Raw genomic sequence first — 27775 nt, forward strand, 5'->3', positions numbered from 1 at the left:
GTGCTGGCGCATGAGAACGCTGCCCTGGAAGCCCGACTTGAAGCCACGGAGCAGGACCTACGAGGCCTTTCAGAGCAGCTGGCAGAGGCCAGGTAAAGGCAGGGAGGAGATCCTGGGCGTGACATTATTGAAGGTCTGGAATTACAAAGGTGCTGCGTATCTTGTCAGGATTTACTTCCTGCTCTGTGCTCCCAAGATGTTTCTCGGACTGAGAAGAAAAGAGACACGAGTCAAAAGAAAAGGATCCTCTGGCCTGAATATTTTTTTTCTGCCAGCTCAAGCTCTCAAAGCTCTTTTTAGGCACATGCTTGGGACCCTTTGCACATTCCTTTGATAAGCGCAAAGCAAGCCAACTTAGCACTGAATTGAGTACCAGGGAAAGCGTACAGATGTTTGCTGAAACCAGAAGTTTCCCTCTGGTTTTGCTTTGTCCTTGGGTGCATCTGACCATCAATCTTTCCTTGCCAAGTAGTTGGACAGGGGATTTTCAAAATTCAAGGCTCTTCCATGTGAACTTTGTGAATAGCTCGCTGATGCTTCAGATGAAGCTGGAGGGTCATGCTGAAAATCTTGAGACCCTTCAGAGCTCACTCTTGTGAAGTATGGTGCAGGACCTAGATCTGCTTAGAAACAGCAGCAGCAGCAGAAGGGAAAGGTCTTGTGACTTCTTGACAGTGTCTGGGGATTCTTGCTCCGCACTGATTCTTGCCCACTGTCCACCCACCTCTGTAACCAGTCAAGGTCCCTTTGGCTGTTGCTTCTTCCTTTTTAAAGAGTGCCAAGATATTTGGGCACTGCTTGTTTAGTTAGTCAAAAATAAAGGAAGTGAGTGGTCTTGTTCATCAAATTCCAGTCATTGGAATGGCAGGAAATGGTCCATCACCCTGAGACAGTTCTTCAGATAAAAACCTACTTCTGCTCTCCTACTCATGGTGTTGGAAGCTGGAGGTTTCACTGTATCGTTTGGTGAATGCTTTTAGTCCCTTTTACTCAGAGAGTGCCTGGCAAACAAAGAAACGATACGTACACTAAGAATGGCATGAAACATGGATGAGTCAGCCAGGAGAGCCCTGTTCTGTCCCCTGCAGAGTGACTTGGGAGTGCTGATGAGCTCAGGGCAGTGAGCAGAGGCTGGGCTTTTGCTCCTTTGCAGATACTTGGTGGGCGCACGCGTGTGTGATAGGTCGGGCAACAGCAATTTGAGCTCTGGCTGCTGAGATCAAACTCAGCTGGGCTAGGCCATGAGGAAAGGCTGCCCAGTCACCTGGAGGACCTTGCTTTGCTATGTAAAGGGGTAAAATAGTCTTGCTCTATCTGAGTTTCCATGCAAGCCGTTATCCATACTAAGGCGTAGAGATCTTAAGTCACATCTTTCTGGAGAAACTGCCCCTGTGTGCCAGGAACTATTGCTCTTCATGTTCACAACTTGTAGGTCAGAGAAGGAGAGCCTGCAAAGCAGCCTGCTGGAGGCTCAGCAGCACATATCGGAGCTGGAGATCGCCAGGAGCCGTGTGCAAGGCCAAGTGCGCGCAGCCACGCAGGCCAAGGAGGCGATACTCGGTGAGAGCCTGGTGCTCTTTGTTTCTGCTGGTGGCCCTGCCCTGTGCAGTTGCTCCCAAGCCAGCTCAGTCCGCAGGGCTTCTGAGGAATGAAGCAGCTGAGGGCTGGTCCCTCCTTGCCTGAAACTGAAAGGGCTTAAGGTCAGCAGATCCCTTGGCTTGGATAGTCTCTGATTCTGGCCGTGTGTCATGTTTGCAGAGGATGTGAGGGGCCTTCGTCGTGAGCTGCTAGCTGTAAGATCTCTCAGCCAGCAGCAATGTGAAGACATGGCTCAACAGCTCCGCTGGGCAGAGGAGCAGTGCAGGAAGGCTCTGAGACTCTGGCAATCTGCTCAGGAAGTGGAAAAAAGGCAGCTTGTGCAAAACCTGGTAAGAAGCAATACACAACTAAAGATTTCAGGCAAGTTTGTAAGGCTGGCTTAGCAGCAGAGCGGCCTGAGTATGTGACATGGCCTCAAGCATCAGCTGTGGGCTACGCTTTGCTGAGCCAGGCAGCAGGGGACTTCAAGGGCACATACTCGACGGACTGGGAAGACCCAGAAGCCAATGCTGGGACAGTATATGCAGCCACAGGTTCAGGATGGGCATAAGCCAAGTTCCCCAGGAGGCTGGGTGGTCGCCACCCAACGCATGGCAGCAAAGGGGCAGGATCTTCCCCACAGCCTCGTGCCATGCCGCAGACGGCTGCTGACCTTGCTTCCAACTGCAGTCCCAGCAAGTGGATTCCTTGCTTTCTGTCCTTCCATGGTGGAAAGAGGCCTTCCCTTTGAGCTTGAAGCAGATGCAACAGGCCCCATGGTTCTGGTATTTCAGCTGGTGGCCTGTCTTGTGACTGGGTCATCGAGGTGCTGGCCATGTCCTAGTCCTGCAGTCCATCTGCAGCTCTTCCATGATCAAATGGCAGGGGCACTTGGAGAACAGAGCCTCTGAGAAGAGGCAGAAATCCTGAGCAGAGAGGGGCCAGAGAATAGGGAGCCATCAGAGCAGGGGAGGGAGGTGGCATTTCCTTCCTGCCACCTGCTGACACTCCCGCTAACTTCTGGGTTAGAACAGCATTGCAGGAGGGCAAGGACTACTTGCAGGCACTGGAAGCACAGAGCCTGGCAGGCTCCAGCACTGAGCCCCAGGAAGAACAGCTAGCATGGAAGGGTTAGAGCTGGCTGGAGAAGCAGAAGGAAGTGGTGGAATAGAAGTGCTTTTGAGCCTGGGAAAGAGGGAATCTGAGCGTGATGGCAGGTGCCAGTAAGATTTCTCTTGACCAAATATCAAGGACAAGCTGCAGGCAGAACTGCAGGAAGCTCAGAGGAAGATGAAGGCAATGGAGAAGAGCCACCAAGAAAACATGGAGAGGATGCGCAAGGTCCTGCTGCAGTACAAGCTGGCTGAACTAAAGCAGGTGAGTGAAAGAGCAGGAGCCACTGCAGTCACACAACGAGTGGTCTCTGCCCTTGTTGCCTTTGCCCTGCAGAGCAGCAGGTGGATGGGGGCGATGTGTCTGAGTGCCACGCTCTGAGGTCTCCATGGCAGTTGGTCAGAAGGACACTTACTGGGCCACTGAATCTCAGCTGCTGCCCTGGGCAGCAGGGCTTGTGCTTTGGCTGCTGGTCCAGCAATCCTGTGAATGTATTTCTGCTGGCCTCTTAGAGCTCACTTTGTTTTTTGAGGGGTTTGTTCAGGTCAGCATGGAGACCCACACAGATTCTGAAGCACTTGTCCCTGTCCATGGTGAATGCAGTCCTCAGAAAGGGGTGAAATGTGCAGTTGTTCTTTCCCTTTCCCAGTCTCTACTATGGCTGGCTGTGACAAGCTCTAGTCTCTGACTGCTGCTTGGGTTGGACTTGAGGAGGAAGACTTGACAGCTCAGCTTGCAGCCTAACACCAGTGTTGTTCCTCAAGGCATGACTTTGAAATGCTGTGTCTGAGGCATCTCTGCCAGGCACCTCTCTGACACAACCAAATTTCTTGTCCCAGATGGAAGCAGGATGTGCCATCAAAGCTGCCGCCGCAGCCGCATCCTCGGAAGCAGCCTCCTCTCCACAGCCTGAAAACCGGAGCATGAGCAGTTCGCCCCGCTGGAGCCAGGAGAGAGAGAAGCAGTTCCTGAAGCTGCTGAGTACGTCCTGGGGATTTCTTGTGCGATCGAGCAGTGTATTATAGTGTGTGTGCCTCAGCATGAGCTGTAGCACATGTTCCTCCCCACTCTGGTGTCAGACAGACCTTTTGGACTCCCTACAGAAGCCAGGGTTGTGCTTGGGGGCAGCAAGGGAGCACTTAGGGCGTTTCTCTTGCCTTTGAGGCAAAAGCTGGGAGTGGGTGGGCTTTGCCTGAGCTTCCCTGTGCAGTAAAGACTAAAGCAGGGATTGTGTCCAGAACAGCAGTAGGCTCTGATCTAGCCAATGACTCAGGGAATGTGTATGTGCTAGTGTGGCCAAAGTGATCGGAAGAAATGGTTTCCTAGACTCCCTTTAGACTCCTGACTTAGGACTCTTGACTCATTGGAGTAATATTACTTCAGAGACATTGATTGGCTCTGTGGCTGGTTTAATAATGGTGTTGTTTTTATGACTGTCAGTATTTCTACTATTCTTTCTACACTGTGGTTTGATAAGAATTCGACATTTTGGTTAGCCTGAACTCCTTGAAGAGAACATCAGGCGATAGAACTAAGAAGTGAGGAAGAGATCTTTTTCAGTAGCCCCTACAAGTTAAAAAGTTACATTCTTAGAACAATCCCAATTTATCAGAGAGAAAGAGTTGTTTTCAAAGTGCCCCAAAAGAGGAAAATCACATTTGTGCTGCAAAATCCCTGTTTGATATTTTAATTGGGTGCTTAGGAAGATGCATCAGAGAGACACATCTGTGTGGCATGGTCAGATAAAAGCGCTCTGCAGGCAATTCTCAGAAGGAAGCCTGCAGCCTCTCTGCTGCATGTTCCTCCAGTTCCAGGCACTTTGTCACTGCTTGTGCCCAGCTGGTAAATATTCTTGGAATACTGAGCATTGGCCTCAATCCCTGCATAGATTCCTGCACTCAAGGACAGCGTACCAACCAAGGCCTTAGTGACTCTGCAGTAGAACTGCAGTTGCTTCTTACAACTAGGAAGAGCTGGCAGGGCAGTGCTGTCAGAGAATATGGGGTCAGGTTTTTCAGAACAGGGCCCAGTTGACTCAGGGTCTGCCATCAGCTGTTGGGACAAAAGGTGGATTGATCGACTCCTCCGTGGGTCTGAATTCAAAGACAGTCATGTTCTGTCTTGAGTGGGGTCTACTGTAGCAGCGAGGGGGTTTAGATGGTGATTGCTGCTACCTATTTCCCTAAAGGCATTTCCTGTGGAAAAGCCACTTGGGTAAGCATTCAGGAAGGCAGTCAAGTCCACACACACCACACTCACCACGGCAAGCTCAGTGCACCGTGGCCGAGAGGCCTTTTAGAAGGTCAGTTCCAGCAAGGTTTATTTGAGCACGCCAAAGGGGAACTAGAGACAAAAGATGAGCCATGTCCTCTGCACAATGTTTAAGTAAGGGCTGGTGCAGTGGCGGTACCAAAGGGCAGGGCAAAGTGAGCTGGCTCTCAGGGAGGAAAGGGGCCACACAACCCATGAGGAAACAGGGAAAGGAGAAAGCTGGGAAAGTTGGGACATTCCCCTCAAGGCAGCCCTTCAAAGGAGAGTGGGAGAATCAGACTCTGTGCAGGCCAGAGCTGCCTGTCTTGCTGGGGCTGCTTTTGCTGCTGTTCTCGTTGATGGTATTGTTGGCCAAGCGACCATACATTGCTCAGAGCCCCAGAGAGTGGAGCTGAGTTTCAGATCTCCTGGAAATCAGGATCTCTGTTTTGAAGTTTGCTTCTTGCATTTTGTTTCTTTCAGGGCATGTGGTGAGTGTGGGAGATCCGGAGAAGAAGTACGCCAGGTGGAAACGTATTGGCAGTGGGTGAGTGCAGGCACGCTGACTTCTGCAGAACCGCAGGCCGGGAATTTTGGTGGTGCAACATCACATGTAAAGTTAGGCAAGCTGCAAGCATCTTCAGACCCTGGCTCCAGATTGTCCCTGTCTCTGTACTGTGGCAGTACAAGGCGTCATCTAAGATAACTGAATGCTGACAATGTCTTGGCTGCCTGAAGGAGCAGGATGTGGATGCTCTCCTATCTCTCCAAGATGTGGCACCAGGTTCCCTGAAGACTTGGGTTTGTATGATTCAAAGTAATATGACCAGACTCATGAAGGAAGAAAAACCTGAGAGAGCAGCTTCCCACCTGAGAGCTGTCAGATAACAGCTCTCAGTAGAATTTCTTAGCTGTATTGTGCTGGAAACCATATTCGGTGGCCAGGAAAATAAGAAAGGCTGTGTGGCATTGCCTGAGTTTGGCAGGTAGGATCAAAAGAGAGCGGTGAGAAGGCCCAGCAGGACTGTGTGTCTCATTGCCTGGAAAGGCATGCCACAGGCACAGACACAAGAAGGAAAAGGCAAAGAATAGCCCCGCATGCATCATCTAGTGTGTACATTTGAGATTTGTAGCAGCCCTTTTTCTTCCTGTTGGACCCAGCTTTTCTCTTGGACACTCTGCAGGGCAGAGGGCTGCTGGGCTGCTGGGCCATTGGCTGAAGAGCAGACAAACCCCGGTGTTTTAGAGGCACTGCAGGCAGCAGAGAGCTCCTGCCTGGGCTGCCTTTTGCTTCTCAGCACTGAACAACTTCTCTGTTCTTGCCACTGCTCTGTTTCTAGGGGTTTTGGCACTGTTTATAAGGCCGTCAACACTGCCACAGGACAAGCGGTAAGTGCCCATGCAGATTTTGCAGCTCTTGAGTGCTTTCCCTTGGCATGTGATCTGTGGCCAGAGCTTAGGGCCGCCTGTCTTTGCTGCAAAGGCTGTCCCGCAGGAGCAGCCTGTCTAGAGGCTGGCTGCAAAATGCATTTTGGACAGACTTTGTCCTTCTTGCCTACCTGAATGGATGCCAGGATAGCAGTGGTGTCCTTCAGATAAAGACAACCTTGAATGGATGCCAGGATAGCAGTGGTGTCCTTCAGAGAAGGACACCCTTGGACTTACTGCATAAATATGCATAGATTAGCTGATGGCAAGAGCTGTCATTCCAGCCAATTCCTTTTAAGCCCAGGTTCAGACACAGATAGTATTTCCCATTGTTTTCCATCACGTGGTTCAGTTTGAAAATATAATGCAAGACCTAAAGAAGGAGAGATCTTGTGTGCAACACCGTTTTGCCTTTTACTCCTAGGGAACCTAGTTCACATACACAGACACCCACACAAACACAAACACGCACAGATAAATGAGAAGAAGTGGATGAAGAGCCTTAAGTGATACAACCTTGTGTTGATCCTGTGTTGGTGACATTTCACTATGGAAATGCTGTTTGTACTGAAAGGACATGGAGGTGTTTTAGAGAATCACGCTGTTCTTTGAGGCTAAAAGTTCAGAGTTCAGAATTCTGGATTTTGGCTCTCAGCAAATACATTCCATCTTCCTTACTTGTAAGGCATTAGATAAGGTAGTTCCTTCTCCACCAGTGGTGCTGAGATCAGGTACTTCCCTTGGAGGGAGGTCCACGAGGTGTACGAAAGCCAGCCCTAAGCCCTATACTTAAAAGCTGGGACGCATCCATAGTGTACCATAGAGAGGGTTATTCATTGCTAAACACACGAAATAATTTCAAGTCTAAACCATGGTCACGAGTGTCCTTCACAGTTACAAAACCCAAAAGGCAGAAGTAAGGATGTGCTAAGATTGTATCTTTACTTTGGGTCGCTTTGGAGTTCTGTTTTGGACAGCATTTTCCCCGTCATGTTTGTGCGTGTTTATTTGGCACACAATCGAAATGGCAGCTGTCGCTGAAACGCTGCTCAAAGCCCCTAGAAATGCTACCATATCTTCAATGGTTTCAATTTGTCTTCACAGGACCAAAATTACTTTTGGCTTGCAAGACGTGTGCAAATGATAACAGTGGTGCGAAACAAAGTCTATTTGAGAAGTCTGGGGGTGCAGAGAGTGCTGTTAGCGCTTTGTGGTTGGTGGTTTAGAGTCCCTTTTGACTGAGGTGACAAGGCATCCAGGCCTGTGAGTGCACAGAGAAAGAGGCTCTGGTGATGTCTGTCCCTAAGAGCCTTTAATGTCATTATAGGTGGCCGTAAAGCAACTTAATCTCCAGCACCAGGGCTGTGAGGAAGTGTTAAAGGAAATCCTGGTCATGCGTGAAAATAAGAACCCCAATATTGTCACCTACTTTGAAAGGTAAGTAGTTCTGGCAGAAAATGGATCTTTCAATGAACATCAATCCACACCTGTACGAGGCATAGGAGGAGATTGCATTTTGTTGCCAGGAATGGTTCCTGGCATAAGCAGCTTGAAGATTGCTCTCAGAAACCTGGCTCTCTTACTAAGGCAGCAGCCTGTATGTTCACTGGCTGCATGTTGTTTTGCTCTTTTGGGACGTGATTATTTTTCCAAGTGTCGGAGGAGAAGTGCTGAGAAAGCATCCCAGAGATGATTTCCCTTGTGCTGTTCCCACTATTTTCCATTGCCTTGCATGCCAAAAGGCTTGGCTAGGAGGCACATCATTTGCCAGGTTGCCAATTGTTTTTCCTGTTTGTGACTATTCTTTCTGCAAGGTTTTCCAAAGGGTGATGGCACTGCTGCACACCTTCCTGCCCTGAGTAAAAGGTGTGAAATCGGTGTCTCCTTGCTGCTGGAGTTCTTGGTGCAATTTGTGTATGAAGATGATGAAGCAGCTGCTGGGATCTGTCCGCTTCCAGATTTATCTTTGCCCTCACAAAACTGCCTTTTTCCCCTGCCTGCCACCTAAGCCCTCTCCTTTTCCGTGGATTTGCCTTCCTCATTTAGGCGGCAGAGTTGGCAGACACTGGGTAGCCTGGCTGGAGTGTGTCTTCCTTTGATTCTGTCTTCATTTAGCAGTGACCTGGAAACAAAACTCAGCTGTAGTCTTTCTTCCATACGGCAATTTAGCTGTGCCCATTCAGCTCCACGCTGTTGCTTTCATCTTGCAGCTACCTTGTCAATGAGGCTGTCCTGCTGGTGTTGGAATATATGGATGGAGGCTCCTTAGCTGATGTGGTCAGCATGAGAAGGATGGCTGCAGGACACATAGCAACAGTGTGTCGGGAGGTAAGGGGTCCCCTTTGTGCTTGGGATGGCTTGGATGGGCTCGTCCTTGGAAAGCACGGCTAAAGCAGAGATTCCATGTTCAGAGCTTTCTTTCTGGGTTGCTCTTATGCTTCAGAGAAGAAGGAGCATCTGCACAGAACTGCCTACCACTGTCCCTGCCCTTACTGTAGGCTGTTCTTTACTCTTATCTACGGTTGTTGAACTCCCTGTCTCTTTTTCATTGTTATTTTCTGTTCTGCCCTGTGCCTCTCCAAGCCTTTACCCAGAACCTTTCTGTTTTGCCTCCTTGGCCTGTAAGCACAAAGGCGCTGGTGTGCGATTTCAAAACAAGTGGCAGAGCCAAAGAGAGACTCATCTGGCACAGGTCTCCAGTTCAAAGGATGGCATGGCAGCCACCTTGGTGCTTTCTGCTGAACTCTGACAAATGAGCTACTTCCAAGTCTTCTCTTAAGGCAGCCATGTAACCCCGGTCCTCCAGTCTCTCGCCCAACAGTGATCCCCTTGGTACCCAAGGCAGGGACTTTTTCTCTTTTGGCAAACCCATGATTGTCCTCCGGAGGGGGAGAGTGCATCCGCTGCAGCAGCGGTCATCTTACTGGCTTTGCAGGGGACTGTCTTGGACAACGACTGACGGTTCCCCCTCAAAATCTTACATGCCTCCTTTGGGAAGATCCTGCTCTCCTAGTGTTGCGGCAGCAAGCTCTTCCTCTTGCCAGCACTCACTGCTCCTTTGAGATCTGGGAATCTTCAGGAGCAGCCTCCTTTTGCGAGTGATGTGATCAGATCAGGGTAACTTTTGGCCTCCCGTTTCTTTTTTCTCTCATAGTGCCTGCAAGGCCTGGCTTTCCTTCATGCCAACCAGGTGATCCACAGAGACATCAAAAGTGACAACATCCTTCTGGGCCGGGATGGCTCCGTCAAGTTGGGTGGGTATTCCCAGTCAGGCGCAGCTCTCCAGGGAGGCGGTGTGGGGCTGCTTGGGAGTGGCTGCCGGGTGCCAGCAGTTGGCGCTGGTGAGAGGGCAGGGAGCACTCTGCAAGGCCAGGGTGCAGCTGTAAGGTGCTGAGTGGTCTAGAGAGAAACAAGGTGTCAAGAGTAACTTTGGTTTGTGTGTGTTCCTTCCAAAGGGAGGGAGTTACAGTGTAAAAATTCAGTGCAATGAGGATAAGCCACTGTGGAAATCATGGACGGGTTCTTAAGTGGACAATTGCCCATGTCCTTGGCCGCAGCCCTGAGGAAGGAGAGCCCAGCTGCTTTTCCAGCTTCATTCAGCACTGCATTCTGAGACTGAGAGTGAGGAACTCTTTTCCCTGATTTCCTACTTGAAGCAGTGTTTGTTTTTCTCCTCAGCTGATTTTGGCCTCTGTGCTCTGCTCAGCCCTGAGCAGAGGAAACGGAGGTCGATGGTCGGGACCCCCTGCTGGATGGCACCCGAGGTGGTGAGAGGAGAGCCATACGGCCCCAAAGTGGACACCTGGTCCCTTGGCATTGTGGGAATAGAAATGGCCAAAGGAGAGGCTCCTTATATTCGGGAAACCAGTGACAGGGTAAGGTGCAAAGAGGCTCAGATAGCTGTGCCCGTCTGGTCCCTGTCCATTAGACAAAATCCCATTCGCACAGCTTGAAGTGGCTTCCACCAGGGCCCAATTCTAAAACTGCCCCTGGGGATCACATCAGCTGTGGAGGCAAGACGTGGTGCAGCATGGAATAGCTGGAGCTGCACTGGGACCTTTCTTCCTTTGGGAGAGAAGGCTCATCTCTAACCGTCTGCTAAGGCAAGAACTTGCCACTGCCGACTGGAGCTGAAAAGATGGGGTCGAGGTGAGCCCTGAAGGATATGGAAGAATCACGTAGAGTCTCATGTTTCCTTTTGCTTCAGGCTAACTACCTGATAGCCAAGCGAGGGGTGCCAAATCTGCACAATCTCAGGCTACCCCCTGGCTTGTGTGAATTTCTGGGCTGCTGCCTGCAGATGGATGTGGACAGGCGAGGCTCTGCCAAGGAACTTCTGCAGGTACAAGGAAAAGGGGCTGCAGGACAAACAGCTGTTCCTCTTTGCTCCTTGGCCACACTCCAGGGAATCAGATGGGCCCCCCACGTAGTAACCTCCACTCTGGGTGCTTTTCAAATGGAAACCAAGTAGGATCCAAGAGTGCTTGAGGTTAGAAGGGACCAGGGAAGGTCACCTACTCCAAAACTCCAGCCACCAGCAAGGACATCTCCAAGCAGATCAGGTTGCTCAGTGTCCCATCCAAGCGGACCTTGAACGTTGCCGGGCTTGGGGCTCCTCCCAGCTCTCTGGGCAGCCTGTGCCAGTATTCTAGCACTCTCCTGGTATACAGTTTCTTCCTTGGAGCCAATCACAAATGAGGGGTTTTTAGGTTAAAAGCATTGCCTCTTATCCTCTTGCAATTGGCCCTGCTACAAGATATGTCCCCATCTTTCTTAGAAGCCTCTACAACTATTGAAAGGTCTCCTTGGAGCTTGCTCTTCTCCAGGCTAAACAAGCCCAACTCTCACAGCTGTTCCTCAGAGGAGAACTCCCACCTTCTGGTCATTTCTGTGGCCCTCTTTTGCTCTCGGCTGCTGCATTCAGGTTTACCTGGCAGCAAAGGAACCGAAGTATTGCAATGCCAGGGACAGGGGGCTTGAGGAACACAATGAAAGCAATCCCTGCCAAGTGGTTTTAGACTGATCTGTAAAAAGGCAGGGGCTTTGCGGGGGCTCACTGGGGGCATCCGAGGGCACCCAGCTTGTCCCTCCCAGCCCACTCTTAGAGGTTTCTGCCAGCCAAACGGGGACAGCTGTGCAGGATTTGTGCCAGCCCCATGTGCTGCCTGGCCCAGTCAAGACGATGAGAACGGCTGTGGCTTTGCTGCCAGGTTTTGTGGCAGACAAGGAGCTGGTGACCGGGCCGCTTCCTTGCCTGTGCCTGCTGTGAAGGAAGATGCCAGCCGGCACAGGAGGGGGGGGCATGCCGAGGCAGACACCGCTCTTCCTGCAAGCCAGAGCTGAGCACATCTGCGCCCTGCTACTTGTGTCCTTGCTCCTGGCTTGCTCCTGAAAACCTGCATGTCCAGCATCCTGAGAACAACATGTGGGATCAATACTTTTCAGAGCTCTTGGGAGTCTTTAGGAATGCTGTATGCCCCACATCTCCCTTGGACACCCATATAGCCCATGTCTCAAATAGCAAAGAGGAGGATAAGAATAAGTCTGTTGACTTTCCTGAAAGGAACAAAACCTTTGGAAAGCAAGCAGCAATCCCACAGTGATATCAGGACTAAAATCCCAGCAAGTGATGACACCTTGACGAATGGACTAGTGCACTTCAGGGCCATGTTTCCTGCTATAGCAGCATCCTGGACATGAAGGCAGATAAGCTGATGGTGCCCTCAGTCCGATGTTTGTGTATTTCTGGGCACTAGAGGAACCCAGCTTGACCCTGTTAGGAGCTCAGATTGGAAAAGAATGGTTCCTTTTTTCTTTGTCTCTTTTAACTTGGGTTGTTTTGTTTCTTTTTCCCTTTGGGCAGCATCCATTTCTCCAATCAGCGGAGCCTCTCTTAAGCCTCTTCTGACAGGCTGATTGCTGTCATCCCTGCAGCAAGGTAACGCAGGAAGCAAAGGTGATGACAAGGCCACTTCAGCACTTGGAGAACAGAGCCTCTGAGAGCAGGTAGAAATCCTGAGGAGAGAGGGGCCAGGAAAGAGGCAGCCATCAGAGCAGGAAAGCAAGGTGGCATCTCCTTTTCCCCCACCTGCTGATCCTCCATCTGAATTTCTGCTTAGGACAGCATTGCAGGAGGGCACAAAGTCACTCATGATGTGCACTTTTCAGGTGGGTGGTGTGAGGCATGAAGCTTCCACTGATTTTTTGGGGCAGCCTGGCTGGAACTTCATGTGGAAGTGTCTTCCTCCCCTCACTAGGAGCCGGAAGGGCAGCGTTTGGAGGCACAGCAGCTGCTGGCACAAGGGACAAACTTCCTTGCAGAGGTACAGAAGGAGCAGGAGAAAAGGCTGCTTGAGATGAAGCAGGAAGTTGCCAGCATGCAAGCTGAACAAGAAGAGGTACGAAGCAGAGCCAGTCAAAAGGCAAAGGGTGAGAAAAGAGAGCTTGTGTGTTGTTTTGGACTCCTCTGCCCTCCTTATGGGCACTGTTTCTCTGGACACTGTCTGTCAGGGTGGCACTGTCTCTTAACTGGCCCTTGGGAAACAGTTCTGGAGAGACCTTGGTGCCAGGAGGGAAAGCACCGGTCAGGTGAGAAGCTACCAGACCACAGGTTTACGGAAAGTTGGGATGGTGTTTCAGGCCCAAATGGAATGGGAAAGCCAGAGCTATGTCTCAGAAGGGGGGAGGTCCCACAGGAAGCCCCCTGCAGAGGTAGGCTAGAGCTGTGGGAGCGGGCTGGCTGTCAGGCTGCTGAGGAGGTGCCTGAAGCTGCTGAGTACGTCCTGTGCATTCTTTGTCTGATTGAGTAGTGCATGGTGTGTGTGCCTCAGCATGAGCTGTAGCACATGTATCTCCTCTCTTTGGTGTTGGGAGAGACATTTTGGACTCCCTTTAGAAGCCATTGTGGTGCTTGGATGCAGGCAGGGAGCACTTGGGGCGTTCCTTTTGCCTTTGAGGAAAAAGCTGGGAATGGTTGGGCTTTGACTGAGCTTCCCTGTGCAGTGAAGACATAAGCAGAGACTGTTGTGCGAGCAGCAGAAGGCTGCGGCCTAGCCAATGACTCAGTGATGGTGTGTGTGCTAGTCTGGGCAAACTGATGAGGACAGTTGGCTTCCTAGATTCCCTTCAGACTCCTGACTTGTCAGCAGTCATTGGAGTCAAATACTTCAGAGAAATGGATTGGCTGTGGTGCTGGTTTAATCCTGGTGCTGTTTACTAAGACTGTTTGTTCTTCTCTTGTTACTTCTCCAGACCACATGGGCCCCTCGCCGTCTAAATCCCCACTCTAAGGGCTTTTCAAACAAAAACAAAGAAACGTGCAGCAAAGCAATCGAGGAAGCGGAAGCGATGACAAGGACCACTTCAGGATTGCTTTCTGCAATGGCAGCTTGGATCTGGACTCACAATAATAATCCTATACACACTCAAGCCTGTTGGAAGATTCCCTTCCTTGTCAGCCAGGGCATAAGGCTCTACATTCCCTTGAGAACTGGCCATTCTTTCTTAAAAATGGAAAGTCCCCCCAAAGGGCATCCTTGTGTGGCTTGGAATTGGGCACGATCTCCATCCCTTATCAGCTCCAACATATACTGCCTTTGGAATGCTGCTCATTGGCCAGTTTTTGCCCAGTCATGGACTTCTGGATGAGGAAGAAAGTGCAATTGCATTTCCATTGAAAACCCAGAGAAGAGCAGGGCAGCCTGAGGAGACAGTCTGAAAGTTCCCCTCATTTGTCTCACGACCATCTCAAGGACAGGCATCGGGACCCTGAGGAGCCTGATGGGAATTCTGGTCTGCTGGTGGTGGATGAATGCCAAACATCCTGAGGCCCCCGAGCAGAGCTCTGGCCTGCCAAGAGATTGTTCGCAGCTGTGTCTACTGTGACTGCTCCTAGCAGGGCCTGCCAGGGGGAGAGGCGCCCCATATGCTTGAACCTGCTTGGTGACAATAGCCCAGGAATCTTCCCACCTCTTGGCATGGTTGGACTTTTCTGGGGTCACCTTTGGTGGTCCAAAGAAGACCCTCATCTGCTTTTCAGCCACCGTGGCGGACCGACTGAGATGGAAGAAGCCTCTCTCTCAAGGACTGAGACATGAGAGCCCTATACGGAGAAGCTCCCCCCTCCCAAGGACTGAGACTGAAACCCCTAACACGGGGCAGGTGTGTGGGGGAGACAACCAGACCAAAGGGACACATTTGCCTGCAAGTGTGGCCATTGGAGCAAGAAGATGATGGTCCTTGCCTACTGCTTAGAACATGGACTACCTTTTACATCTATTCTTAATTGTTTCTTTTTCCCCCTCAACGATTTCAATAGACTTACTTCAAGATCTGTTGGCCTCCCTCAGCAATATATATATCATAGAACCTTGAGTTAACCTTTGAGATCTCCCCTGGGGAAGGGGCTATAAGCAAGCCTGTTAGCTAAAGGTGTGAGAAGAAAGCTGAGAAGCAAGAAGAAACTGGCAAGGAGCTCTCTCCAAGGCTGTAAGCAAGGAGACCAGGAGAAGTGAGGAATGGAAGAAAGATAAGAAGAGAACTCTGCAGCTGGACAAAGTCTTTTTAGAAAGTTAGTTGAAGTCATTGTAACTTTTCAAGAATAGTGTTATGTTGATTTATTGTGGCCAATAGTTAGGGTAAAAGAAGTCTTAAGAGGTAGAAAGTGTATAAAAGGTCAGCCATGTTCGATAATAAAGAGTTGTCATCTGAGACTGCTTGTGGTCTCTGCTTTGCATGGGGACTGCCTCAACAGAGACACTCCCCAAAGTGACTAGGCGAACTCCTTCGGCTGGACTACGAGGACTTTGTCTTTCTATGTTTGCTAGCTATAACCCCTCTCTGTTTCTCTCTCCCCATTTCTCTCTTTCCTCTCCCTAAATCCGTCTATCGCATTTGCTGTGCTCATTCAATAAAGATGCATTTCTTTTGAATAATACTGAAATCCTCAGTGCGTTGTGTTTTGCACTCTGAGATCTTTAAAACGAACCATCATGACTCTCCTCTCATATGAATGGATCTTGCCACAGCCAAAACATCCTGTGCAGATGCAGGCTTTCAGCTGTGCACATCGATGCTTTTGGTTCCTGCTCTATGTAGCTGGAACATCTCCACCGTGACACCTCCTGCCTCCCACGTGGCCATGGCTAATAGGTACGAGGCTCTGCAAGTGCAACGAAGAAGGTGGGCATGTCTGCTGGCAGTACAGGAGAGCAAAGAGGAAAGCGCCTGGCAGGATCCTGGCCAGCAAGGCAAAGCACCTGATGTACCTGCTCTTTGTCATCAGATAAGGACTGGTGGGTGATGCAATGCTTGGGGTTGTCTGGGGCCCATCAGTCATGAAAAGTCTCTGTGCTTGAGTGGCTTTGTCCCTCTTCCTGTGCCTTGTGTTGCCCCTGTGCTCCGCCATATTTGCCCAGGGCTGTGTAGCTGTGTGGCACAGCTAAAGTGCAGGAGAGCTTCATTCGTCTGCCCTTTGAGGTAGCTGCTCACAGCAGCCTTTTCAATCTGCAAGCTCCGTCTGGAGAGTAAATTCCCTCCGTGTTTGGTCCCGGAGGCCAGGGCCTGTCATCTGCAGTCCCAGGTGGCACTGAGGGCTGCCCAGTGCCTCAGGCTGGTGTGACCCCAGCACAAACAAGAGGAGACAGTGGCAGGTGCTTGTTTCCAAAGTCACATTCTTCAGGGGCAATGTGCCGTGTGTGTCCTTTGTCCTGGCCAGGCCCAGACCTGGGGATCCGATGCAGGCACTGCTGCTGCCGCTGAAGTCAGCGAGGATTTGGTGGTTGGTTTCCATCCCAGCAGCAGAACGGGTCACTTAGGAAGCCGAGTGCTGATGGTGCCCTGAAGATCTCTGGGCTGCACAGCTGTGAGGGAACTGCCCCTTGTTGTAATTCTCCATCAGGGAAAGTTGTGCCGGCCAGGTTTGAGTCAACAGAGCAAGCAGGGACTGAGCGAGTCTCTTCTATCTGTGTCTGCTGAGAGCGGTGACCTTTGAGATTAAGTGCACAAAGTCAGTTGCTTGTGGTCCCTCTGTGAATCTCCATGTTTGGTAATGCTGCTTCTTTGGTAAATCTGCCTGTAGCACAGCAGCAGGGGAAAAAAGCCTCTCCAATCTGCAGATGTGATAGGCTGCCATTGATCCACAGAAAATCTGCATTTTGTCTTTATGAGAAACAGAAGAACTGGTTTAGCAGCGAGAGAAGGTGGAATGATTCTTCTGATCTTTCGTACAGTCTCGTATAGCAGATCTCTGTGGGTCAAGGCTGTGCCCCTGACTGGCAGCAAAGGGGGCAACCCCCGGCACCATACCCAGGTGGGGCCATGAGATGCAGGGACTGACCGGGAGCCTGGCCCTGGGTGGGCTCACCTGCAAAGTTTGGGCAGGCTGTGTCTTGGAGGTAGGTGCCACAGGCAAATCCATCAGTTTTCCTGTCCAGCGGCCAGGTCATGGAGGATGTTCTCTGGTTTGATGTTCCAGTGCAGGACCCAACAGCTGCTGCAGTGATGCACGGCCTCAGCACCTGGAGGAACAGCCCCTGCACCACCTCCACTGACACGGAGCCCCCATGGCAGATTGAAATCAAAGAGGTCCTGCGACCGCTCAGGGCACTCCATCACTAACAAGAAGTTGTTAGGGAGCTCACACCAATCCGAGAGCTGAACAACACCATGGAACCCAGTGGACACCTTGTCCAGAACCACCATCTCCCTGGATACGTGGGTTCCGTCGGGACACAAGAAAATCACAATGCCGTCAGTGGGGCTGATGCTGTGCCATCGGTCTGGACTCCCACACCCAGCCCAGGATGCTCTGAGCCCTCCACTCAGCTCACACCCGCTCTCCCTCCAGGCGTCCTGGCGGCTTCCACTCTGCCGGGCCTCGGTTTACCCGGCCCATCATGTGCCAGTTTCTGCCGCTAGTCCCGGTCACTCACCAGCTCGCCCTAATGACGGACGCGATCCCGCGGAACACCTTTGATGGCCAGCTGCGAGCCAAGGGGAGCAGAGGGCTGAGCTAAGATACCACCCTGCCGAGCCCCATCCTCTCCCTCCTCCGCCCTCCACCTACTCCGTCCTCTGCCAGCCCCTTCGTGGTGTTACATTTTAGTTCAATGTTACACTCTGTCTCACCCCTCAAAAATGTATGGTATATTCCAAGCCTGCGATCCCTCCCTTGAAGGAACATGCATCTGTAATCCCATTGGCCGAAGTTTTATTCCGCTCCCCCTTTGAATCTCCCTGTTAAGACATGCGAGGCAGGCGAGACACGGCCTTGGCCCTTTTTCTCCCTAGGCTCTCCCTCTCTCGCCCTCGCTTCCCCTTCCCCCCTTCTCTCTCAGAAACCATGCTGCTCCCGGGGGTGGCACCCCCAAAAAACGCTCATCTCATAAGCACCCTCAGAAGCCGTGTGGAGTCTCCTTGCCTGCCTGCGGCTACCAGCGAACATACAGCTTAGGGGGCGCCCTGGGGACTCCGCAGGGATCCTCAAACCAACCGCAACACCCCTCCTCCCACCGGGGCCCCGTCCGCCGCCACATCCCCGAGTAGACACTGCCATTCGAAGGCACAGCGCACCAGCAGCAAACCCGGAGGAATCGCTCTTGCAGGGACTCCGGCGCTTTCCCTGCGGGCAAGACGCGGCTGTCAGCCTTCGGGCCAGGGCCGGGAACGGTCCCCGACCTCCCCACTACAGCCCCCCAAGTGCTCCGGGCAGGGCATCCCCATTGGAATGGGACACCTGCGGCTCGGGCGGCCGGCTGCTCTGTGGAGTGGCGGAGCTCGGGCCGGGGAAAGCACTGCCGACTCCTCTATGGACTCACTTCATCATTTGAGCAATACTGCGGCAGCCCGCAGATCATGAAACAAAAAGGGAAAAATCACGCACTTGCAAGAATGCCCAGAGCGTGCAGTGAAAAGAGGAAAAAAATGGACCCTTGCACAAATCCCAGACTTAGATGCAACTCAAATGGAAAAATAAGGACGCTTGCATGACTGTGCAGACTATGCAAAAAAATGAGAATGAAAAAACACTTGCATGAGTTCTTGGATTGTACTGCAAAACATGGGGGAAAAAAGAGATACTTGCAGCAATCTACACACTGTACAAGAGGATGGAAGTAAAAGGCACACCTGCATGTGTTTGCAGACTCTACAACTGCAGAGAACAAAGAAAGGATGCCTGCACACACCATGCTGTGCAAGATACATCCCCTTTTTAGCTGAAGCTGGTGGCAGGAGCTTTACCAAACATTTGGCATCTCCATGCCATTTTTGCTTCAATATGCCGCCCCAACAAAAAAACTTCTACATACCCATCGGACCACCAACAACTCTGCAGGATGACAGCAACAAATAAGCCCTGCCAACTGCTCGATGGATTCACTCCATCATTTGATCAGTGCTGCTCATGTCTGCAGGCCAGGAAACAAAAATGGAACAAAAACCCACTTGCACAAATCCCCCAGCTATGCAAGGAAAAGGTGAAAAAGGGCACACCCACAGCAATTGGCCAACTGTAGAAGAAGAAGGCAAAAATAAAAGACACCTGAACATGTCTGCAAACCCTACAATTTCAGAGGCAAAAACCACAGATGCCTGCATTTGGCCACAGACTTTACAACATCAGGTGACAAAAAGGACTCCTTTGACAGGGCACACACTGCCCCAAAGCAGTGCTAAGCCCTCTTACAGTGCATAACCCATAGCTCAGAGGATCCAAGAGTAACACAGAACAGGCACCAAGCCCACACACCCTGTACTTTGGCCACCAAGGCTTCTGACTAAAACTAGTTCCCTACATTGCAATGCCTGTCATTCCTGCTCATTCCCTACATGGCTAACATCAACCAGCACATCGTAGGATTCACCCAAAGAAGAACTATTTTTTAGTGAGGGAAAAATGACAACTAACAAACCACCCATATGTGTTTGCATGACACTGGAGCGGCGTTTGTGTTGTCAATATGGCAGGGACACGTCCTGTGCACGGGGCAGTGCCCATGTCCTGTGCATGGCAGGGGGTGCCCTTGGAGCAGCCCTCACGGTGTGGGTGCAGCCATGAGTGCGTTTACCCGTTCTCTGCACTTCCACCAGCTCCCAAGTCAGCCCTTCTCCTGAAAAATTCTCTATCCAACATTCACCTCCTGGTGCCTTTGCAAAATCCCACTCCCAGGTGGGAAACCTGCAATTCAGATTCCTCCTTGGATGTGGGTTCGAAATCTCTGTCATGCCCAGTTTGGGTATGTGCTGCACAGTACTGCATTTTTCAGTCATTTGCTGCACTCCCACTTCTGGCCTGAAGGAGCTGAGAAAATTGATCCTGGTTTTCCTCAGCTAACTCAGGCTTTTCTTTCCTGGGCCACATAGCCCACTGAAACGAAAATCCCACATCCTTTGCGGACGGTTGCAAGCACCAAAAGGGGCAAAGGAGACAAAGGGCAGGTTCCCTGGAATTTCCTCTGTCATTTTGTTCTAGACCTCCTCAGAACATGCCTCAGGTGCCAGCCTGACGGGTAACAGGAGAAGGCCGCAGGTCAAGAACAGGAGTTCAGCCAATGGCTACAGGAAGCAGAGGAATTTGCAAGGCAGCTGAGTGTGGCAGATGGCGGAGGCTTGCCAAGCTGCCTGCTCTTGTCTTGCTGCTGAAACCCTGAACTGCACTGCTCTTGGGAACAACCCTTGGGTCTAAATCCCACTGGAATCAGCATTTCTTACAGGGATTGGCATTTGCTGAGGAAGGCCTTACACTGCAGCTAACCTGGGCCATGTGTTAGAAAGGAGGAAGCTAAGTGAGTCTCTGGCATTTCCTAGCAGGAACAAAGCCCTAAGACAGGAAGCAGCATTCTCAGGCTGCTCTCATGGGATGATCCCAACAAGATAAAGACACCTGGGTAAAGGGGTGAATACGATGGTGAGCTACGCTGGCCTGCAATAGCAAGGTCCTGGACATGAAGGGAAAGGGCACAGAGTGTCCTTGTGTCCTGTTTCTGCACCTTTCTGGGAACCAGAGGAATCCTGCCTCCGCCTGTGAGGAATTCAGCAAGGGAACTAATTGTTCCTTTCAGCTTTAGCTTTTATCTTTCTTTTCTTTTTGGAAGGCAGCGCTTTGTAACATCAGCTGAGCCTGCCCTCAGGCTGCCTGACTGGACCCCGTCAGCAAAGGAAGTGCAGGAAGCCTGGAGAGGAGGCACCTGTGCTTGAGGAGGCTTTGTGCCCTGACAGCTCAGCACAGGACTGGCAAACAAAACACGGAAATGCTGCACTCCATGGGAAGTTTCCCTTGCCGGTCAGCCCGCGCTTAAGCTGTGCTTTGCCCTGGCGCTGTCCATGGCCCTGGCGCTGTGCCTTGCGGCCGCACAGTCCCGTCTGTGGCTTCGCGCGGCTTCGCAGCTGCCCGAGGCTCTCCCCCCTCACAGAGGGGCCCCGCCCCGCCCCGGGCGCCCCCTGGCGGCTGCCCCGCCCCGCCCTTCCCGCGCAGGGGCGCTCCCTTCCCATGGCGCCGCCCAGCGGCAGCCGCCCCTCACTGCAGGCACAGAGGAGGGCTCGGGCCCTGCTGCTCGGCCTGGCCCTTGGCTCCCTTCTTTTCCAAGAGACAAGAAGGCTTGAAAGGAAGCCTTTTCCAGCTGTGTCCCTCTGCTTTACTTTGTGGGATTCGCCAGTCTCCTCTGAAGCAGGCCGTAGTGCGCCTCCACAGTGCTGGTGCAGGAAAAGGCCCCTTCCTTCTCCCACCAGCTGTCATTACTGCCTCAAAAGCATTTTCCATCTCTGGAAGGAGAAACAGCCTGCAGCACAGTGGTGCCATCCCTGCCCAGCCGGGGCTCTCTGGCAGAGCAGCAGCAGCAGCAGCAGCAGCAGCAGCAGCAGCAGCAGTAGGGCTTGCCTTGGCATCACCTGGGAAGCCGGAAGCCTCTGTAAATCAGCAGGTTCCCAGGCTGCACCAGCTCCTGATGCTGGGTGAATCCTTCTAGCTCTGACCATTTCCAAAAGGTTATAAAGGCAGCAGTGTAGACGTGCATGCAGATCAACCAGCATCCAATAAATGGGTATTACTATGAGGGTTTGTGTGGCATTATTAGGGCTGTCATGCTGATAGTGCCTCCTTGAGAGCTTGTGTGCAATGCCATTGCTGGGCCAGCTTCCTCCCCAAGCTGTCATCCCCAGCCTCATTCTCTGGCTGTGGTTGTATCTGAAAGCACAGTTGCCCAAGTTCCTGAGTACCAGCTCTCAAGCTGGAGCAGCAACCTGTGCAGTGTCACAGGAATGAATGGTCTGTCTCCACTTCACTCTGCTGGCAGAAAGCACTTTTCCTAAGACGTAGGCCGTAGAAAGTAGAGGAAAAACTTGGTTGGAAACTCTTGGGGTGGGGGCAGTCTGCTAGAGCTTTCTGTTGCTTTCCTTTGTGGAAACAGCAGTGTTTTGTGAATGGTGGGCAGAAAACGGTATGTGTGGTTCTGGGGACTGATTTGTAAGCAGTGACTGCTTGAAACTCCTCTTGAAACTCCTCTCTGATGTCTAGTCTAGAGGAAATTGGGGTCACCAAGCAGCATTTTAAAGCATTGGGATTATGACACCAGAAAGGCACAAATGTGCTGTCTGTAGATGCAAAGGCGTCTCTCATCCAATCAGATATTTCTTGAGAATTGTCCTGACTTTCAGTTTGACACACAGAGGGAATTTGCATCAGGACAATACCCAGTCTCCCACATGTCACATGTGGAGTCTGACCAGCTGCTCTCTCCACTACACTTGCTGGGCTCATGCCAGTGGTGGTCCTGGGGCTGGGAAACACCTGGACTTCTGTAGAGCCCTTCCAAAATGCTAATGTGGCTGCAAGAGCAGGCAAACTGCAAAAGCCCAGATCCTTCTCCATTCTTTTTAGTTTTTAACTGAGAAAAAAAATCACAGGAGGTTTTCCAGGCACTTGCTATGAATGCTCAAGAAAGTATTTTTGGATGGGAGAAAAAACCTGGTTTCAAGAGCAGAGGAGAGGAGGGGGAACAAAGCTTTTGAACTTTGAAAGGCTTGTGGTTGCTCTGTTATCCTGAGCCTGCCTTCCTTAGCTCTGCCCACCAGCTGAGCTCTTTTGTCTCTGCCTCATAACTCCCTTTTAGGTGGGACTTGCCCCTTTTGGTGCACTGGTTTCCTCTCCCCACCAGCTTCTACGTTGTCCCACATTGGGGTTTAACGTTCTTTTCCTTCTTTCTGTGGGTCCATTAGAGTCAGATCCCTGTGACTGCCAGATGCAGACTCCAGGGAAGCTTCCAGACGTGAGGCAGAGCCCCCAAAGGCTTCTTGGAGGTGCCGTAATTGAGCAGCAGCAGTGTGCTGTGTGTGCAGCAGGTTGGTTACTTGGCTTTTTCTCCCCACTTAGGTGTCATTCTTCCTCCAGGGAGCCCTACAGTTTGCTGGTTGATGTTAGCCATGCAGCACATGGGTGGGAATGGCAGGCATTCCAGTGGAGGGAACTCTCTGGGATATTAGCAAAGCACGATTTCATCCACAGAATTTAGGCAAGTGTTCTTGGTTTTAGTCAGAGGCGCTGCTGGCCAAAAGGGCGCGTTGCCTTTGCTTTCCTCACATCCTGGCTCTTTGTCAGTGTTCAGCTTGGCGTACAGGGTGTATGGGCTTGGTGCCTGTTTTGTGTTACTCTTGGATCCTTTCAGCTGTGAGCTATGGACTGCAAGGGGCTTTTGTGCTGCTTTGGGTCAGAGGAGAACTTTCTGGGCTTTTCTTTTGTGTTGACTGTGGAGAAGGTTTGGTTGCTATGCATGAATTCACAGACCAACCCAGAGCGGCTGCTTTTGTGATGTCAGCAGAGGGCTGCCACGTCACAGCCTTGTCAGCAGGAGGTTTTCCTGGTGCCCGCAAGGCCTCAGCATCCAGAGCAGCTCTTGGCGTGCTCGATGCTGGAGGATCACCTCGACTGAGCTGTTCTCAGTTTACAGCGGGTGTCCTTCTGTTTCTGTCTTTTCTTGCACAGTCCGTGGACTCGTGCAAGTGTGCTGTTTTTCCCCTTTTTCCTTGCACGGTCTCTGGACTTGTGCAAGTGGGGTTTTTTTTCCATTTTTTTTCCCAGCCTACGGACTCGAGCAGCACTGCTCAAACGATGGAGCGAGTCCGTAGAGCATTCAGCAGCGCCTTTTCATTGGCGGCTTCTCGGAAAGCTTTTCGTCGTTTGACTGGTAAATAGAAGGTTTTTCCTTGGGGCAGCAAGTGGGAACAAAAATGGCATAAAGTTGCCATATGTTTGGTAAAGTTCCTGTCAACAGCTTCAACTTAAATGGGGGGTGTCTCTCTCCCAGCATGGTGTAGGAACTTCCAAAGTGCAGCTGGGAAAGCTTTGCAGGCGTCCTCCAAAAAACTGTGTGCTCCTCTGCAGAACTGAGGAAAAGCATCTTTTTTTTGCATTCCGTCCTTAAAGGATGTGCCTGTGTAACAGGACCCCTTCCGTGTCCTACAAGAGCCATTGGCTTTGCGCTGAGGGGCAAACTGCCGAGCAGTTTGTGTGTGCTCCTGAAGCCTGGAGCTGGGCCTGTGCTGTGTCCCAACAAATCTGCAGGTGCCATAAGGAGTTTGCTGGAAGCTTTTGTGGGGAATTGTGTACAGCAACCCCATAGGACATGCTGGGTGCAATTTACAAAAAGCAAAAGCAAGTCCAGGAAAGAGAGGAGAAAAAAGCTGCTTTAGCTGTAGGCTGGACAATGCGCTCCCATGTATGCACTGACCTCTAAGAAACAATTTGCATAGGCACAACCTAGTTTCTAGTTCCTTAGTGGCAAAGCCAAGAAAAGGTAGACACAGCCTCTGTTGCTGGCCTGCAGTCCTGCTTGTTGTGCTAAAGAAGTGTTGCTCCTGGAGGGATGTTGTGAAAGGAAAATGCTCTCTGCTTGCTTGGGCTTGTTCTGTGAGATTCCTCAGCACCAACAGTTTTCTAATAGTACCTGTTCATTTTCCCTTGCCCCCGGCAGATCGCCTTAGACGTGGAAGGAATCAAGGGCACGGTTCAGTGAGTGGGACGGGCACCCTTGACATTGCTGGTGTCTGAGGATTGTGCAGCAAACTGTGGGCTTGGCCTGTTGCACTAGAGTGCCAGCCTGGCAGGCCGAACCAAGTCCACGTCAACATCTGCATGAACACCACCAAAAGGATTCCATCAGTTTCCTCCTCTTCTGCTGAAGAGCTTTACACTAATGAAGGTCAAGCTTTGCAGGCAGGAGGCTGCATGCTGATTGTAGCCAGGCTGAAATATCTGCTTCAGAAGCATGTGCAATCCTGTCTAAACATTAGTCTTATTAGCCCACTTGAATTGAGCTTTAATAACTGAGTATCTCAATTTTATCTAAATTCATGACTTCTGCTCAGGACAGCTGGGGATAGAGCTCAGGAGAAATCAGGTTCCAAATGACAGGTTACTCCCTGTCCCTCACACTGCTACCTGCCTGCAGGGCATAACAGCAGCAGCAGAACCTGCTCTGGCTCCCTCTCTTTCTCCAGAGGCTAAACGGGGAGGCAAAGGACAGCAAACCTCCAGGTGTTGTCAGTCCAGGGCCTGAGCATCCTGCACCAATCAGTGGCAGCTTTGGTTGGTTCAGTGCAAAGCTCTGGTGCAGTGCAGGGCTGCAAGTTTCAGAGCAGGCAGCACTTGCTCTTTGTGGCCGACGATGCTGTGGGCTGGAGTCCTGCCATGACCTAGCTCTTCAGCCCAGGCACTGAACACCCGTGGGGACTGGCATCTGAACTTTCACATGCAGGCATCATTGTCCTGGCATTCTCACAGGGACTGCGAACTTCCCTTGGTGTCAGATAAGCGGTAGCATGGTGTCCTTTAGTGGTACTGGTATGAAAGTCAGCTCCTCTGTGCACTGAGTCTGTGCAGGCTCCCTGCTGTCAGCAGAGAGAGAAGTCCCACGGCGCAGTTCAGAGCCTTGTGGGGTGTGGAGGAGCCACTGTTGCCTGCAGGGACCTGCCCCTCTCCACACCCTACCTAGGTAGCTACAGTCACTGCTTGGACTGCACCCTTCACTTTGACCTGAGCCAAGTTTGTTGAGAAGACTCCTGAGCAGCTTTGCATGGCAGAGACAAGGTCTGTCTGTGAAGGGCTGGAATGCAGTTCCTGTTGGCTGCTCTCTAAGGCCTGAAATCCTGAGGGGAAGCCACTTGACCAGAGCTGAGCAGGGAAATGTTCCCTGCTTCTACTCAGACACTTGCAGAACAACTGCAGGCTTAGTTAGGACATAAACACCACATACATACCACATGAACAGCCCCGCACAACAGCTTTTGCCTTCAGGTCAGCTGTGTCTCTGCTTGCTGCTTCTGCCAGCTCTCAGGAGGCAACTTCCCAACTCTTTATTGCTTGTTTGTGCTTTTTCCCTGCCTATTCCTTGCAGGTCCCGCTAGGAGAGGTTCTTGCCACTCAGGACTCATTGGCCCAGGCAGGAAAGGCTGAGCGGCAGGAGAGCACGGATAGAGTGCACGGCGCCCAGGAGTTCAGGTGTGTGTTAAGCTTTCTCGCTTTCTCTGAGCAGGGGTGGGCCTTGCTGGGCTCTCGGAGGCCCAGTGTCAAAGAACAGATTTGGCTTTCTCATCCTTTGTCTTGCTCAGCACTGACGGGGGAAGGCAGCCCAGGGCAGGTCTGGCTGCCCAGCCACCTAGAGCACAGCTGCCTCCTGGGACTCTCTTCTTAAACCTTGACAAAAAGAATTCCAAACTAGACCAGAGTAAAAGCAAGGGAGGTTCAGATTGGGCTTAAGGACAGCAAAGCATTGAACTGCAAAGGCAATCAGGCAGAAAGAAGCGCCTCAGAGATATCCTGAAGTTTCCACCTCTGGAAATTCAGAAGCCCCAGGTGGATAGAGCCTTGAGCAGCCTGTCCAAATGCTGACCCCAAGTGCTTGGAACTGAAGACTGGGCTAGAGGCTTCTTGGAGTCTCTGCCAGCCTAAACCATGCTTTGATAATTGGATTGGAAAATTTTACTCACCTCCTCCCCAAGCTCTAGCTTGCAGACTCGTTCCTTGTTTCACTAGTGAATGCAAGAGGAAGGGGGAGAGTACTCCTCTGGACCTCCCAAGCTCGTCTTACCCAAAGAAAAACTTTTGCAAGTCCAGTATACTCTGTAATCAGAAAGGAGCAGGCAGGAAGCTCTGATGCTGAGAGTACCTGAGCTTTCTGGAAATGTCCTGTGGCTTCTGGAGGCTTGTTTGACTTCCTCAGTGGTGAATCTTTCACCCGCACAAACGACAAAGAGAGATACTGGTCTAGGGAGGGAATTGCAGCATTCTCTTGAGGTGGAAGTAGAGGGCTGTTGGAAGCCCCTGAGACTGCCTTTTGTGGGACATGGTATGTAGTCCTGGTTTTGCAAGGAGACCGTGTTGCCATTAAAGGCTTGTTTGTGTGTCTGCTTGTCGTAGATGGAAGGAGTTGGCTGCATTTGAGAGAAAGCACCACTCCTCCCTAGAGAGGGCGTCTGCAGTGGCGGCACAGACAGAGGAGGTATGGCAGCCTCAGAAGGATCTGCTGAAGGAAGAGCTTCCTCTAGCAGTGCCAAAGGTATGCTCACCTTGTTCCTAGGCAGCACTTGTGGGAGAGGGATTTAACCTAGCAAGACCCCTCCCAAATGCTGCTTCTGGCAGCAAGCTAAGACCCAGACTCTGCTGCTGTTGTTGTTGTGATTCCTCTTGGAAAATGGTGCCTCCCCACTTCCAGGTTTGCCGCCGACAGCGGCCAGCCCGCAGAGGTCTGGAGAAGCTGCTCCAGGAATTCTCTCGCCAAGGGCACACACTGTCCCAGGTGTGCAGAGAGAAGGCGGTGCTGGCGTAAGAGAACGCTGCCCTGGAAGCCCGACTGGCAGCCATGGAGCGGGACCTACGAGGCCTTTCAGAGCAGCTGGCAGAGGCCAGGTAAAGGCAGGGAGGAGATCCTGGGCTTGACATTATTGAAGGTCTGGAATTACAAAGGTGCTGCGTATCTTGTCAGGATTTAATTCTTGCTGTGTGCTCCCAAGATGTTTCTCTGAGAGAGAAGCAAAGAAACAAACACCAAAAGAAAAGGATCCGGTGGTCTGAATATTATTTTTCTGCCAGCTCAAACTCGAAAAGCTCTTTTTGGGCGCATGCTCGGGACCCCTTGCACATTCCTGTGACAACTGCAAAGCAAGCCAGTTTGGCATTGAATTGAGTACCAGGGAAAGCGGGCAGATGTTTGCTGAAACCAGAAGTTTCCCTCTGGTTTTGCTTTCTCCTTGGGTGCATCTGACCATCAATCTTTCCTTGCCAAGTAGCTGGACATGGGATTTTCAAAATTCAAGGCTCTTCCATGTGAACTTTGTGAGTAGCTCGCTGATGCTTCAGATGAAGCTGGAGGGTCATGCTGAAAATCTTGAGACCCTTCAGAGCTCACTCTTGTGAAGT

At 51.4% G+C, this 27775-nt stretch overlaps 1 protein-coding gene across 1 annotated transcript; it reads left to right on the forward strand.

Moving 5' to 3' along the window:
- The first annotated feature begins 2877 nt into the window (after nt 1–2877).
- On the forward strand, nt 2878–27185 carry LOC132322480 (serine/threonine-protein kinase PAK 3-like). Its single transcript, XM_059836968.1, has 13 exons — nt 2878–2955; nt 3531–3672; nt 5425–5488; nt 6282–6330; nt 7697–7806; nt 8580–8697; nt 9524–9618; nt 10076–10244; nt 10577–10711; nt 12627–12767; nt 25755–25858; nt 26777–26915; nt 27072–27185. The coding sequence occupies exons 1-13, from the start codon at nt 2878–2880 to the stop codon at nt 27183–27185; spliced, it is 1458 nt and encodes a 485-aa protein (XP_059692951.1).
- The last annotated feature ends 590 nt before the right edge of the window (nt 27186–27775 follow it).

The sequence above is a fragment of the Haemorhous mexicanus genome, chromosome Z (assembly GCF_027477595.1).
Source record: "Haemorhous mexicanus isolate bHaeMex1 chromosome Z, bHaeMex1.pri, whole genome shotgun sequence".
NCBI classification, from domain to species: Eukaryota; Metazoa; Chordata; class Aves; order Passeriformes; family Fringillidae; genus Haemorhous; species Haemorhous mexicanus.